The 15548-nt window shown below is 44.5% G+C and overlaps 1 protein-coding gene and 1 long non-coding RNA gene across 23 annotated transcripts in view; one reads left to right on the forward strand and one right to left on the reverse strand.

The window, feature by feature from the left end:
• The window catches only part of RBFOX1 (RNA binding fox-1 homolog 1), a 1595659-nt gene that overhangs the window by 623377 nt on the left and 956734 nt on the right, over nt 1-15548 (reverse strand). For all 22 annotated transcript variants that reach the window (XR_016225946.1, XR_016225944.1, XR_016225945.1 and 19 more), the window contains one exon: nt 15239-15280. Coding sequence is in view for 19 of the 22 variants with exons in the window: in XM_070063963.2 (XP_069920064.1) it covers nt 15239-15280 (42 nt within the window). In the remaining 3 variants the exon portion in view is untranslated. Of the gene's footprint in view, nt 1-15238; nt 15281-15548 lie in introns of those variants that run through there.
• The window catches only part of LOC149120636 (uncharacterized), a 1089735-nt gene that overhangs the window by 464348 nt on the left and 609839 nt on the right, over nt 1-15548 (forward strand). The gene's annotated exons all lie outside the window — the stretch shown is intronic.

Raw genomic sequence — 15548 nt, forward strand, 5'->3', positions numbered from 1 at the left:
GAGTGAAACACTCTATGGAATCTCTCTGTCACTCTATCTTTCACATAAAATAAAAAAATACTTTTTAAATGGAGGTGGCTCACCTGAGAACACAAATGCACCGTGTTCATTGGTGAGCACACATGCAGAGCTAGTGCATTTAGGAGATAGGCGAAGTGAGTAGTATAGGAGGATTTGGGGCTCCGTGATCCTTATCTGCTAATGCCAGTTCTGGATATATCATGTCACATGACAAATGAGATATTCCAATGGGATTATGATAATGGACCACACAATAATGTGATTATCCTGGATTATCTGGATGAGCTCACGTAAGCATCTAAACCTTTAAAAGCACGAGAAATCAGACAGGTACAACCACAGAAGAGGCAAAGAGACTCAAACCATGAAAGGGACTCATTCCACCATGGCTGGCTTTGAAACTACAGAAACGGACAAGAGTTAAGTTGACTTCTACAAGCTGAGAATGGCCCTCAGTTCACAAAGAGATGTAGTGCTCAGTTTTACAACTGCGGGAGCTGGATGCTGTCACCAATGAGCAAGAAATGGATTCTCCCCTGGAGTCTCTAGAAGGAACACAGCTCTCTAAACACGTTGATGTTAGCCCAGGGAGATCCACGTTGAACTTCTGGCCAACAGAACAGGAATGTGATCAATTTAGGTTCCATAAGCCACTACTTGTATGGTAATTTCTCAGGACAATGATAAGAAACTAATACAAAAATATTTCAACAAGACTACACCCTGAACCACGCATCTTAGATGCCTACAAGAACTCTGCTGAAGTCAAGCTTTCTAGTCACCTGCTGGGTTTGCACTGTGAGCATCTGAGGGGCTCAGGTCACAGATACAGGGGGGCTGAAGGCTGGCACGTGAGCTCCCGTTTGGCTATGCCTGGTGCAGATGCTCTCTGGGGCCCTGCAGCTGAAGTTACTACAATTAACTGATAATAGATGCTGTGTGTGCTTCACTTGATATTGCTTGCTGGAGGCATGGCAAGGCATATCCATGTCTCTTTGGAATGGAGAACTCTACAATACACAAACTATGACAGGGCCAGTCTGTGTGTAGAAAATAAGTGGTCTGGGTTTGTGATCAGTACACCACTGAAAACAGAGAGTATGAATAACTCACTAGCTCAAAAGAAAGGGCCGCTGACAGTTTTCTCTCAGTGAACTGAACTTTTGCATTTCATTTCTTCCTTGGAAAACCCCGGCATACAAACAAAAACTATTTCAACCACTTAGTCAATAAGCAACTGCAGTCCTGACCATGAAAAGACCTTAAACTAGAACACACAGATTCCCTAGGATTGCAGTTATTGTTCCAAAAAAAAAAAAAAAAAACTACACTTTTAACCAAAGATATCCCCATCTCTGTAAGTCTACAGTTGAGATGCTAGCTGTCAAAGAAATTAAGCAACAGCACCTGAAATCTTGCTTCATAAAAGTACTCAGTTAATTTAGTAGTCTCTTAAATATCTAACTAACCAGGAGAGACATTGTCCAGTTGTCACGGTTGCAATGTGAAGAGTTGACCTCAATTCCAGAACTAAGCCCTGACTCCAAACAGGTAAACCATTATACCCTTTCCATGCCTCTGCTCCATGGTGGGACTGTACATGCTGTTCCTTTGCCCCAAGCAGGTGCATTCCTAAGCTCAAATGATGCAGCGGACACTGAGAAAACATTTTAAAATGAGAAAATAGGTCTGAGCTCAGTATGTAGCTCTACCCTTAGCTGTGATTCTTGGGACTAATACTTGCCCACTCCTTGCTCTTCAGTAAATGGAGATTAAAGAGAATCTATCAGTCAACATGTGAAATGTTTAGCATATTGGATGTGTCCCATGATGACTGGCCTTAAGGTCCTTAAGTAGGAGCTATCAGGTACTTGAATCATTTTATATATTCAGAAAATATTTTTTCAGGAGTGAAGTGAGCCACTTCAACTACTCAAAATATTTATTTATTATTCCCCGGATACAGAGCATTATAAAGGCTATGGTGGAGGAAGACACAAGTGTCAGGTCTTTAAACAGAAACACAAAGCTCATATGCTTGCATCTGTGTGTGACATCTAACCATGTTGAACTCAGCGAAGCGCAGAGTAGAAGATCAGCTACCAGGGGAAGGTGTTTGAAGGACACAAGGTTTCAAGTAGGAGGAGTAAGTTAGAGATCTACTGCCTATCACAATAGTTATAATTAGCAACAATGTGTTGTGCAACTGAAGCCACACAGTGAAAAGACTTTGAGTGTTGTCACGAAAAGCATGAATACATACGTCAATTACCCCTGCTTAGCCATTCTACAACGTGTACCGGTACATGTTCAAAATACTGGTTACTCAAAATAATAGAAACTTCACCTTTGTCAAATAGCTTTTATAAAAATAAGCTAAACAAAAAGGTCAGGGCCTTCGGTAGACGACCGTTTAGCCACAAGAGAAGGTCCAGGAAACCCCTGCGTAATTGTAAAGAACACAGGAGATGGAAGCTGGCAGGGTACACAGATGCTGCTCTAAGGACAGAGGCAGGGGCTGACGCTATGGTTTTAATGTTCCCACGGAAACGCATGCTGAAATTTCATCCTCATCGTAAGGTAAGAAGAGGTGATACCAGGTGGAACTTCTAAGAGATGATATGGCTTTGACTCCATGCATGGATTAGTGGATTAATGCGTTGATGCATTGCTCTTGAGTGTGTCTGGGATAGGAGGTGGCTGGCTCTGTCTCCCAAGATATGCTTCTGTGCCATGAGATGCCATAGACTTTCCTAAGACTCTGCAGAGTCACCACTGCCAGGAGTGGTCCCTCGACCTTGGGTTCCCCACCCTCTAGAACTTTAAGAAATACATTTCTTTATAAATTACCTGCTGTAAGGCCCTTGGTTACAGCGACAGAAGAACTAAGTCATCTCAGCATTTAAGGCGAGACAGGTAGAGGAAGAAAGCAAGCTAGGTGGCTATGGGAGATCTCTCTAGAAAGGTCTACTCGGGCAACCTCTGCTACAAGAAAGGTGGATAAATGCGAAATTTCTAAGTGTAAAATAATAAAAGAAAATCTTCAAACATCACTCATTTTCTCATTTAGATATAAATGAGTCTCCACCCAGAAATGGCCTCTAGGAGCCTGGAGAACACAGGGTTGGAACCAGGTAACAAGGTTATAGCTCACATCATATTCATCTGTTCTTTGGGCCTACGTCAGACAACTGAGTGTCCACTAAGTAGCTCTGATTTGCTGTATGCTAACTGTTAGGAAACTGGCGCAGTTTTAGCCAGGTGGCCCCATGGCCCAGCTACCTGAGCCAGGCTCCACCCCCATCCTAATGGGATTCGCTGCTCCTGCTTCCCTGCCCGCCCTCAGGCAAAGTTTTAAAAGGGCCTGTTCCTGAACACGGGCTCTCTTGGCTCTTCTCTCCTGTTCTCTCTTGGTTCCTCTCTCTAGCCTCCTCCTCTGGTCTCTCGGCTCTCTCCCTCTCAGCTCCTCTCCTCCTCTCATCTCCTCTGCTCTATCTTTCTTCACTAGCTCCCCTCCTCTGGTTCTGTTATACTTTCTCTTCTTCCTTCACCGCCCCTTCACTCTGTCCTGTTGGGTGTTCCCCAATAAACCCTTTCCCTTACTCCGGTGTTCGGTGTGTTTTGCGACGGCTAACATTAATATATAACATTAACGTAATTCACAAGGAGCCAAGGGTATAACCCTGCCCTCCAGAAGGGTCTCATTTATTTTTAAGTATATAAGATAAATATAAACACAGGGATTATTGTGTCGTTGTTGGATTGACTGGTGAGAGAGTGCTCCCATCCTCTTGTTCACTCCACAAATGCCTGCAATGGTTCAATTGGGGCCAAAGACAGGAAGCAAGGAACTCAACCCAGGTCTCCCATGTTGCGGCCAGAGACCCATCTATTTGAACCATCACTGCCTCCCAAGGTCTGCATTAGCAGGAAGCTGGGGTCAGGAGGCAGAGGCCCTTTTTTAATGGATGTGGGTGTGTTACCCAGTTTTAACCATGAGGCTAAATGAGTATTCCCTCATAGTTGGCTGTAAATTATATATCAATAGGGCAAAATGCTCTGAGACACGTAATTAAATCAAAGGTACCAATTTCTCTGAATCCATTCTAAATTTTATCATTTCACTTGGTTTTTGTTTTCAGTAGCAACACCCTGCGCGCACTTAAAAAGCTGAGGCATGTGTTTTCTAGGGCTGTCACAGAAAAGTACTAGAGATTGGGCAGCTTAAACACCAGAACTGTTCTTTTTTTTTTTTTTTTTTTTTTTTTTTGACAGGCAGAGTGGACAGTGAGAGAGACAGAGACAGAGAGAAAGGTCTTCCTTTTGCCGTTGGTTCACCCTCCAATGGCTGCCGTGGCCGGCGCACCGCGCTGATCCGATGGCAGGAGCCAGGTACTTCTCCTGGTCTCCCATGGGGTGCAGGGCCCAAGCACTTGGACCATCCTCCACTGCACTCCCTGGCCACAGCAGAGAGCTGGCCTGGAAGAGGGGCAACCGGGACAGAATCCGGCGCCCCGACTGGGACTAGAACCCGGTGTGCCAGCGCCGCAAGGCAGAGGATTAGCCTAGTGAGCGCAGGCCCCAGAACTGTTCTTAAACACCACAGTTCTGGAGGTCGGAGGTCTGCAACTGTCAGCAGGATTGTCTTCTTCTGAGGCCATCTTCCCCTGCGTCTTCACGTGGTTGTCCCTCTGTGCGTGTCTGGGTCCCCATCTCCTCTTGTCAGGACACCAGGCTTGCTGGCGTAAATCCCACCCATTCAACCTCATTTTACCTTAGCTATTTCTTCATCCCATCACCAAATTCAGCTATGTTCTGAGTTCCTAGCGATTAGGACTTCCACCCATGCCTTTGGGGCAGGGGATCCTTGATTTATCCCACAACACCTTGATGATCCAATATCTCTAGAGTAGAGCTAGGGCACTAAAACATTTAACCAGCTATGGTCGAAATAGTCATACTTATTTTCTGACACTCTCAGAAATGGGTTAATGCTAGATATCCCAGGGGATTCACCTCCAGATATTTGGTCCAGTAGATCTGGTTGGAACTTAAGAAACAGCTTTTTAGAAATATTCCAGATGGTCTTTGAAGGGTACGAGGAGAAGAAATTACTTCTCAGAGTGACACGCGATGCTGTCTTATTGCACTTCCTTTATCTGAAAGCATCTAGGTGGCCCCTTTTGCCTGTGGGAAACACCTTATTTCCACTGGGAAATAGGGAGCTCTAACAACCAGGAAACAGACATCTCTCCCTGCTTCTCCCTGGTTTGGACTACCTCATACATCACCCAAGGAAACGGGCACACATAAGTAAGAGACCTGACCCTGTGCAAGGCTTAGATCAGCAGCTCCTTTGTCTTGGCTGTGAATACTGAGAAGGGGCAGGGCAAGTGCACACAGGCATCGGGAACGACTGCTGGATGTGATGAAGAGTCAGCTTTTAGCAAGCCTTTAACCAAACTCTTGGCTCTGCAGTTCTCCAAGTTTAGCACACGTCCCTGGTGTATCAGTAGGGGTGCTTTGATCACAGGAAAAAAGAAACAGGTTCTGACTAACTTCAGCAGAAACAGAGATCACACAGAGGATATGAGGCAGCTCAAGGGATGGATGGATGGATGGATGGATGGTTGGATAACTGGGCTTAAATACAAAGAGAGGAATCAGGGTGGACCTTGGGTCATGCTCTGGGAACCACCCCTTAAAAACAACGTAAGATGTCACCATTGAAATGAATCAGTGCCAGTGCCTGCATTTTAATCATATTGGTTTTTATCCTGTGTTGCGTCACTACACTCAACCCGCAGTCTCAGAAGACGTGGCCACATCTACACCCACTGGCTAGGAGGGAAAAGTGTCTCGATTTATCACCCTTCCACCATCCTACATAAAAGAGGAGAACGAGCCCCCAAGGGACAACACAGTGCTGACTGCCACAGGGTAGGAATATCTGCAGGCTGTTGGCCACACCCTTCCCTAACCCTGCACTCACACAATGAATTCGGTCAATCTCTGGCTACAAAGGAAAGCAGAAGGCCTTGCTGGCTCGGTGTCATTCTTCTTAGGATCACAGCACCTGCCTGCGTTATCAGGAAGGAAGGAGTTTTCTCTCCTCCACCCACTTCCACTGAAATACACTTGCCTCTTGCTACCCCTAAGTAGAGGAGACTACAGATGCCCTATTTATTTGCTTCCTGCCCCATTCTCCTTCCTATCAGGATCTCCCCCCGAAAGGGTATTTAGATCTCAAAGGAACGGGGAAGACAAGTCCTCGCTGAGGCATCCGTCACAGAAATGAACAGCGGCTATGACAAATTGAAATGTCAGCATTATTAGCGGTTTTGCTTGGAGCTGTTGGATACTGATTTAATGATACAACAAGAAATGGGACAGATTTGCCCCCCCCCCCCCGCCCCCCGGAAAGGGGTATGACGACGAGGGATAACGGGCTAAAATGAAAGCCAGGGAAAAGGAGAAATACAGGCCAAATGTCCTACATAGGATAGATCTGGAGTCTTCCCAGGAGACAGTGTGGAAATGCCCCTGGAAACTCGAAGGAGAGATTAATTAGCATACATGTGAGTTACAGGGCTCGGCGTCAAAGATGAAGGAAGGGGGCTACCTGTACATTTCTCTATTGAATCATGTCTTTCAATGAAATCAGGGAAATTAAAACCTGAAGGTAGCTGACTGGTATCTTGATCTACCTCTTTGCGCTCATCAATCAACATTATTAGAAAAACTGAGGAGCACATGAAACCTGCAGGAGACCGTGTGGAACTCAAGGTCTCCTGAAGACAGCCTTGCTCCAAACGTGCTTCTGCATGCTTTTATCTTAGTAGAGAAATTGCAGGTGGAGATATTTCATGATTGGAATTTCTTTTTTTTTTTTAAGATTTATTTATTTACTTGAGAGGCAGAGTTAGGGAGAGAGAGAAAGAGATCCTCCATCTGCCGGTTCACTCCCCAGATGGTGGCAATGGCTGCAGCTGAGCCAATCCATAGCCAGGAGCTTCTTCTGGGTCTCCCACGTGGGGGCAGGGGCCCAAGGACTTGGACCATCTTATATTGCTTCCCCAGGCCATAGCAGAGAGCTGGAATGGGAGTAATGGAAGTGGGGCAGCCGAGACTCTAACCGGCGGCCATAAGGGATGTCAGCACCACAGAGGGAGGCTTACCCACAGCTCCAGCCCCAGTGATAGGAGTTTCTAGAAACAGCCAGCCGATTACTGTAGAAGGAACTACCTTTAGCTGAGAGAAAATCACAAAGGTGGGACCACTAATCAGAGACGACTGAAGGAAGCCAACATACATCAGGTTTTTTTTTTTTTTTTTTTTTGTACACACACACCCTCTGAGCATTAGGGACACTGACGGTGTGCCCTGTGCTACAGCGGCAGTGTTGAGTGGTTGCAATGGAGACCCTGTGGTCTGCAAAGAGTGAAATACGGAAAATTTGGCCATTTTCAGGAAACATTTGCCGAATCCTATTCTGCTTTCAGCTCTGTTTTTAATTTTTATTTTTTTATTTTTTAAGCTTTTGCTTAAAGTGACCGAGGATGCCAAGGCACACATGAAATATTCTGACGGCAGAATCTTTCTAGATTGCTGAGTTGTTTTTTTTTTTTTTTTCCAATAACACTTCACAATCCGTTGGCCTACAGCTAATTGAAATAATTTCCAAGGCTTGCTTTCATAGAACGTTTCCAAAGCATTTAACTTAGTTTTCACAGCAACAGCTCTTTTCCTTACTGCACTCATTTTTCATCAGTTTACATAATATTCCACTAAATAATGTAATTATAATAACAAGTGCAGCTGGCAGAAGCAGCTCTGGGAACAAACACAACTGACTCTTGGCAGGCAGATCCCGCGACGGGTGAAGAAAAAGGTAAACTTGTACAAAACGTCCATTCATAGGATGCTGTGGACATACGCCAGGAGGCTTCACAAAGAGAATGGGCCCAGTGTGTGAATCTTGGACGTTTGATAAGTGGAGGTCAATTAGGTAAGCCTCTTCCACCCATGTCCTGGTACACAGAAACTCTTGTTTCTGCATTCATCGCGCTCACACGGACATTTTTGTCATGGTGATTTGACAAATGTGTATGTTTTCGGCTCACCCGTAAGGTACAGGAGAACAGGAACTGTGTGGGTTTTATTGCATCATTCCATCTCCACTACCTAGCACAGCAACTGGCAGACGGTCTGCACTCAACAAGCAATATTTCTTGAATAAATAATTGAATGAAAGCAGGCATTCCTGCAATGAGTCACGCTAAAGTTGGAGTGAAGAAAATACGAATCCTGTGAGGGTTCTGTCGGAGTGGGCGGAGCTTCCGTTTCCTCCCCTGCTTCCTTAAGAACCGCTGAGGAATAACTGGGCTTTGAAAGGAAAGGGGAATGAGGCAGGGTGAAGGTATTTCTCATTCTCACTGCTCCATTCCAAGGCAGTCCAGAAGTTTCATTATCTGATGCCCAGTTGAAGGCGTAAGCCAAGGCGATCATTAGCAATTTGCATTCTGCAATCCACACCACTCCTGCATCCAGCAGAAATGGGAAAGTTGCTTCTCACTGGAATATTAAATATTGATACTGCGGATTTGCCGTACAGCATGTTTCACAAGGCTGGCCCTGTGATTCCCACGTTTCTAAAACTTCAGGTATTTGCATTCCAGGGTTGCAATTTATGCCATACCTGTAGACCATCTGTAATGACATGTAGTTTTCTTGTTAAGATTATTTATCTATTTATTTGAAAGAGTCCAGAGACGGAGAAAGTAACAAAGGAAGAGAGAGAGAGAGCGAGATATTGATCAATCTTCCATCTGCTGATTCACTCCCCAGATAGCCACAACAGCCAGGCTTAGGCCAGGCCAAAGCCAGGCGCCAGAAGCTTCATCTGGGTCTCCCACATGGGTACAGGGGTCCAAGTATTTGGGCCGTCTTCCGCTGCGTTTCCAAGGCTATTAGCAGGGAGCTGGACTGGAAGTGCAGCAGCTGGGACATGAACCGGCATCCATACAGGATGCTGGCATGGCAGGCTGCTTAACCTGCTACACCACAATGCTGGCCTATAATGGGATGTAGCTAACATTTATCTTTAAAGCACCTCATTTTTAACGTAAATAAATGTGTTTGCTGAGGAAACTCTGTTTTGCCACTGTAAATGGAAAACCAATAGCAGGGATCATAAATAAGAGTTGATGGGAAAAAAATAAACCCATTAAAATCTAACAATTATTAAAAACCCTTTCTATATTAGAAATTGTTCTAATAAACTCATATGCATTAATTATTTTAATCTTTGTATATGCACACACATGCAGGCACATACACATAGAGCACAATTTTTATCTCCATGACACAGACAAAGAACTTGAGGTACAGATGATTTAAGTGACATGCAAGAAGCTACAAAGCACCACACTGCGGAGTCCAGATTTTAACACCAGAAGCCTAGCTCCAGGCCCGGAATTCTTAACGACTATATTTTGCAAACAATGTTGGTTAAGTCTGGATAGATGCTTTGGCTGCTGCAGGCTCTACGCCAGAGGCACACTCCCTTTTTTGCTAAAAAGAATGCTTAGAAAGTGTTAGCATCTTGTAAAAGATTCTTTAGCCTAAACCCAGAGTTTCTCATTGACACAAAAAAGATTGAGGGAATGGGGAAAAAGGATGACTTTCTCTGATTTACCCTTTCTGCCTGACTTGGCATTCACCCCTGGAAAGCGGTGACTATCACACAGGGTCGCTGTTGTGCACACTGGGGAAACTGTGCCAGAAGTTGAGGGTAGCACATGTGTTTTCCAGGACCCTGTGCTCTGCTCTCTGCTTGGAGGGTACAGTAAATATCTTCGGGGTACACAGTCAGGTGCCCAAAGCTTCCTCTCCCAAATAACAGAGCCTCCCCTCAACAGTCGGCCCCGGGCAACTGGATTTATTGATACCACTTCCTTGCACAGAGCCAATTGTCCAGAGTGAATAACGGGCACAGGCTGAGCCATCAGAGTCCTTCCCCAGGAATCTGTGATCAGGATGCAATGACAGCACCTGTATCTACAAGAAGCGACACAGCATAAACCGTGGGGACCAGAAGGGCCCCTGAGATCCAAAGGGCTGAGAGAGCACTTCTCGAAGGCAAACTTGAGAAGCAACACACAGAGGAATACAAGGACAAGGGATGAGATCTCGAGAGCACATGAGCCAGCGAGCTCTGCCGGTGCTGAGTTCTGGACGGTACAAGGTCTGGCCACATAGGCCAGCCCAACTCAATCTCTCTACTGTTTGCCCTCAAAGTAATCACATCTTTCCTCTGAATTCACCACCATGATGTCAACCACAGATCCTGCCCTTTGAACTGTCTTCCAGGGTGGCAGCTGAGTGACAACAGCTGTTCCCTGACTGTATTTTCAGGCCTATGGCTCCCGGGGGGAAGAACAGAGAGAGAATTATTGGGAGAAATACTACACTAGCAATAGCTAACATTGTGGACTAGCGGCATATGTCTTTTTGAAGTACTTTATGAAAGTCTTTTTATCAATAAACCCAAGAGGAAAGTATTTACCTTACACACACAGAGAGAGAAATTGAAGATCTGAAAGACCAAGAGCATTTAGAAATAGAATACGAATCTCAGTCCACACCCAGACCCCTGACCACCCTGGGCACTCCTCACACTACCCTAAGTCCTACTCCATCCACTTCCTGTACTGATGACCACGATGTGAGTCCAGAGGACAGATTCCGGCCCCACGCCCCACACCCACCAGCCAAGTGCTTGTTGAGAAATATTCTGACCAAATTTGTTAATCACCCCCCCAAAAAAAGAAACAAACTCTAACAGTCACAATACAAGGACCCTTCTGTAGCCAAATATTTTATAAATGTTAAGAAAAGTGGGCATTTGAATCTTCACCCTATAATCACATAACGGTTCCAACTGGTAGATTGCTGCGGGAGATAATGGTCTACAGAAATCACTTAATTTCTTCTTAATTATCCATCTGCTCATTCCAGACACCAGAAAGGTCAATACTGACAGCTGTGACACAGCAACGCACAACCAATATGACTCCGACCTGTTGGTGCTGATCAGCACTGATATGGAGACAAGACAGTAAGTACAGCCCATGGGATCAGGAGACTCTAACATGCAGGTTCCATGGTGAGCTCTGGTGAGTAGTGACAACCGCACAACCAGTACTTCTGTGACCTGCTGGTATCGATTAGCAGTGATCCCAAGCTGATCCATTGAGCCCATAGGGTCAGCAGTGAAAGCACAGACTCCATGGCCAACTGCACCGGACGGTCTCCCCAAAACAACCCGGACAACAACTTGAAATGAATGTCAAAAAGGGATTCGTGTACTCTAGATCAAATGGAGAAATGAATGAGCTGCTGTGTAGTCGGCACACTGGAAACACGAGTAATCCCAAGAGCTTTTTGAGAAAGGCAAAGTACCTGTTAGGACTCACTGGCTGTTGTCCTTCTCTTTGGAAAGTGAGGGGTTAGAAAGCTCTTAACAGAGTCCCTGGGACACTGCAGGGTACTGAGGTGAGGCACCTCATGCCTGCTGTGGCTTCCCACGCTGAGAGGGAAATCAGCTAGGACTCCAACCAGAACAGTTCCAAAAACACAAAGCAAAATTCAAGGGAGTACCAAGCTGGGTGGAAACATAGGCTGGGATGGAGAGATGTTGTTCCTGAGATAGGAAATTGACAGAAAAAGCAGCTATGTTGAATTTCAAATGGTTAGACTTGGGTACCTGTTGAGGATTTGTATGTGGCTCCCAGAGCCATGTACATAGGATGAAAGGGACAAGGAGAATGTTTGACAGCCAAGACCAAGAAGAACGTGAGGAGCTGAGTGGATGCATTTCTTCTGTACTCTGTCGGGGACTACACAAAATCCCATTCCTGTGAAAGGAGATCTTGTTGTTCAGGCGGCAATGTGCCTAACAATGGGAATCAATGCTGACTACCATAGCCAATAGCAGTGACCCTACATCCTTGACTTGGTGATTGATGTACATATCAGCCAATGAATTCCATGAGAACACCTTCAGAGATGGCTTCTGGGAAAGATTCTCCTCCAATGAAATGCAAGAGCTATGAGGGAAGAGCTCGCCTTCCTCTTTGTTTCTAATGAAAACGCTGTCATATGAGGAGGCAAAGTTGGGAGCAAGGCAGCCACCTTGGGAGAAGTAAAAGTAGTCCAGGAGAAGCACAGAGATCCCCAGCCACTACCCTGATGCCACAAATCCACCACATAAGCCCTGGAACTGGGAGGTAATAAAATGTTTTTGCATTTTAAATTGCTCTTAGTTGGCTTTTCTGTAAGGTGTGGACAACTGACTTAGCTGATGCCATTGTCAAAAGTGTTTCTCTGAGCATGTGTGCAAACAACAAGTATCTGTGCTCAGCTCAGTTTACACAAAGTTGTATATTATATCCATCTCCCTGTATTTTGCCTTTGTACAGTAAAGGCTCTGAGAAGTCCTGCAGCTAAAAAAATAGTTGGACTTTATATTTCCTAAATTTATCCATTACATAAGGTTTACGATACCCCTTAACATTTTATAGAACAAACACTTCACAGGGTGCATTTTGGAAAATTAATTTAGCATTTCTGAGTAACAGAAAGGGATATGCTGACATGCACAGAGTGTCAGTGTGCGTAAAACAGAAAGGGTAGTTTTGCATTTCGATATTTTCTGCAGTTTCTCAGAGGCCAAGGGAAAGAGACACATTTTACAACTACTCACTTCCATCCCTGAATTCTGAACACACAGCAGAAGGTACTGACGAAGCGCTCTAACTGAATGGCACACCCTGGGTCCGATCAGCCCACGCAGCAGCTCTGGAAATGCAACCTGCCTGCTGCATTTAAAGCACATTTTAAGTGTCGCTGGCAGACAAACACTCCTGGATGCTGCCAGTAATTAAATAATTAAATAGATATCAATTTTTCTTCCAGTCTCTTCCCAACCCTCCCACTAAAGGATGAGATTAAGGAAAACACATTTTATTGAGACATCTAGGTATTCATATTTCAAAATTCCTTGTAGAAAGTCAGTACCCCCCCCACTCCCGCCCAGTAGAAAATAACCTTGCTGGTAGAAGGGCTGAGCAATGAAAAGAGAGGAAGGAAATGAGGTGACAAGGAGAGAGAAAGACAAAGAGTTTCAGGGCCAGAGAAAAAATGAGGGAACCAAAAGGGACACTGTATACAAGACACAGATGTCAGAGATGAGTCTCCTTCCCATGTAAAATAACACTGGGGGGCTTCCAGAGGGGACTGAGCGCCTGAGACAGAGGAAAAGGGGAAACGTCGCTGCATGCTCCTTGGTAGCATTCAAATTTCAAATTACATAAATGCGTGTTCTGCTGATTCAAATATGTCATATATCAATACAAAATATAAATTCACTTAAAATGCAAAGGAAAAAAGAAACAATGACTACAACATCAACAGCAAGCAAATAAAGCACAACTTCGTGACCTTCTATGGAGCGACTGGAGCCACACTCGGGACCACACTGAGAGACCCATTACATCAAACCGCTGCTTGAATTTGTTTAACACAGAAGGGGAGGGCTCCCATCTTGCTCCTAAACCACACCCCACGGGCAATGTCCTCATCATGAGAGATAATCAACTGACCCCTCAAACTGCAAACAAGCACTTCGTTACCTCCTTGTTCCTTCATGCACTAGGGGAGTCTCATTAGCAATAGATTTCAATATTAATTCTGAGAACCCATCAGGGGCACAGAGACATTGGCACATATTCCGCTGTATCTATTGCTGACCTAGTTCTGACCACCATCCCCATCCAAACAGGAAGAGAAATCTGAAGTTGCAATACATTATTTACTAGGATGAACCAGTAATTCAGACTGCAGGGAAAAAGCAATAAGAGAGCTCAGGAAAGCTTAAAACATCTTGAAGGCTATTTCATAGCCGAGTCACAAGTAATGTGGGCTTGGGTACTTAGCAGTGAAGTGAGTAGAGACGAAAGGTTAATGGATAGGCCCATGCTGGGATATCACATAAAATAAATATGCATAACAGAAAAAGAAACCTCAACTCACTTCCTCCATTTCATGCAACCGAATTCTGTTGTTTGCTTTACATAAGGACTTAATAAACCTGATGCCAATAGCAACTGTAAAATGGAAGTAACTGTACAAATCATTGCCATCTTGAGATGAGCACTAAGTAAATGCTATGAGAAGTTGCAAGGCAGAGTATCGAGGCATCAAACCGGTTCAATGTATTAATCTAATCAGATACCTTTGAACACCATGTTTACCATCCCAGACCTTGGTGGTGTGATTTTAAAACCCATAGATTACTCTAGTTTGTATGACAATTTGGACCAATGACTGCCAGGCAGAGTGTTCTGCAAAAATTGCAAATGTATATCAGTGATATTAAAGACAGGCCAGTCATCTTCAAATGCATCCACCCAAAACACAAATACACTTAAATAGAAGACAAATGGGAGGGGGGTACAGTGACAGGTACTTCCCGCATTTCTTAAAATGCCACACCCATATGGAGAAGGATGTTCACCCCGACGCCATGACAGCACAGCAATGTCTCCAAGCAAACCATTCTCTCCTCATCAAAGGAATACATTGTATATCTAAACACCAGAGCACAAAAACAGTTTCATTTTTAAGTAGAGAAACGGGATATGAGGTTGAATATTCTGGCATCCTCTCCCATATACACAAATGTCCCTAAAAACAAAAGGCCGAGAGAAGACTTGAACTCTCCTAGAAAATGCCCTTGATGGATTAGCTGCTCAGTCACCCAGCCAACAGCAAGGGAGTGTTTTGGCCACTCAGCAAACAGCCTGGTGTCCACATAAAGAAGGCAGCAAGGCCTCCTTTTGACCTTTGTTATTACTTAGACCTCATGTTGTACATAAAAAGGGTACAATGATGTCAAACAAATTCCAGAAGAGAAGTATTTATTGCTGAATCTAAATCAAAAAATCCATATCTACTATAATGGCACTTCAAAAGAAGATATACTGTATTTACCAGCTCAATCAATACTAAATTAGCTGGGATAAATATTTTCAACTCTATCAGCCTTAAGATGAATTCTGTTATTTAGGACCTGTGTCTTGGGAGAGACAAGGAAATTTTTGCTTAGCACACAGAAATGAGAACCAGGAAGCATTTTACAAGCAGGTACACCTACCCTCAGCTGCTCTCTTTCACAATTCATCTGTTGTCTTGAAACCTACAAAGAAAAGAGAGAGGGGGGGAAAGTCAGACTATTCTGCATTAGAAGCAACATGAAAGAAAACAGGAAGTTACTTTTAATCACTCAGCTCAAAGGCGATTCAGAATTAATTCATTATGTGTTCAATTTTTCTGTAGGACTACACGGCCTGAGTGTCTCCTGGAGTTTCAATTGTGTGATGCAGAAACACAGCTAGGATGAGTCAGAGACTTGAGGGTGCACCAGGAGGGAGGTACAGGAGGCAAATCTATCAGCACCAGGGCTG

This window comes from Oryctolagus cuniculus, chromosome 19 (genome assembly GCF_051225735.1).
Source record: "Oryctolagus cuniculus isolate XC-2025 breed Fujian yellow rabbit chromosome 19, ASM5122573v1, whole genome shotgun sequence".
Lineage (NCBI taxonomy): Eukaryota > Metazoa > Chordata > Mammalia > Lagomorpha > Leporidae > Oryctolagus > Oryctolagus cuniculus.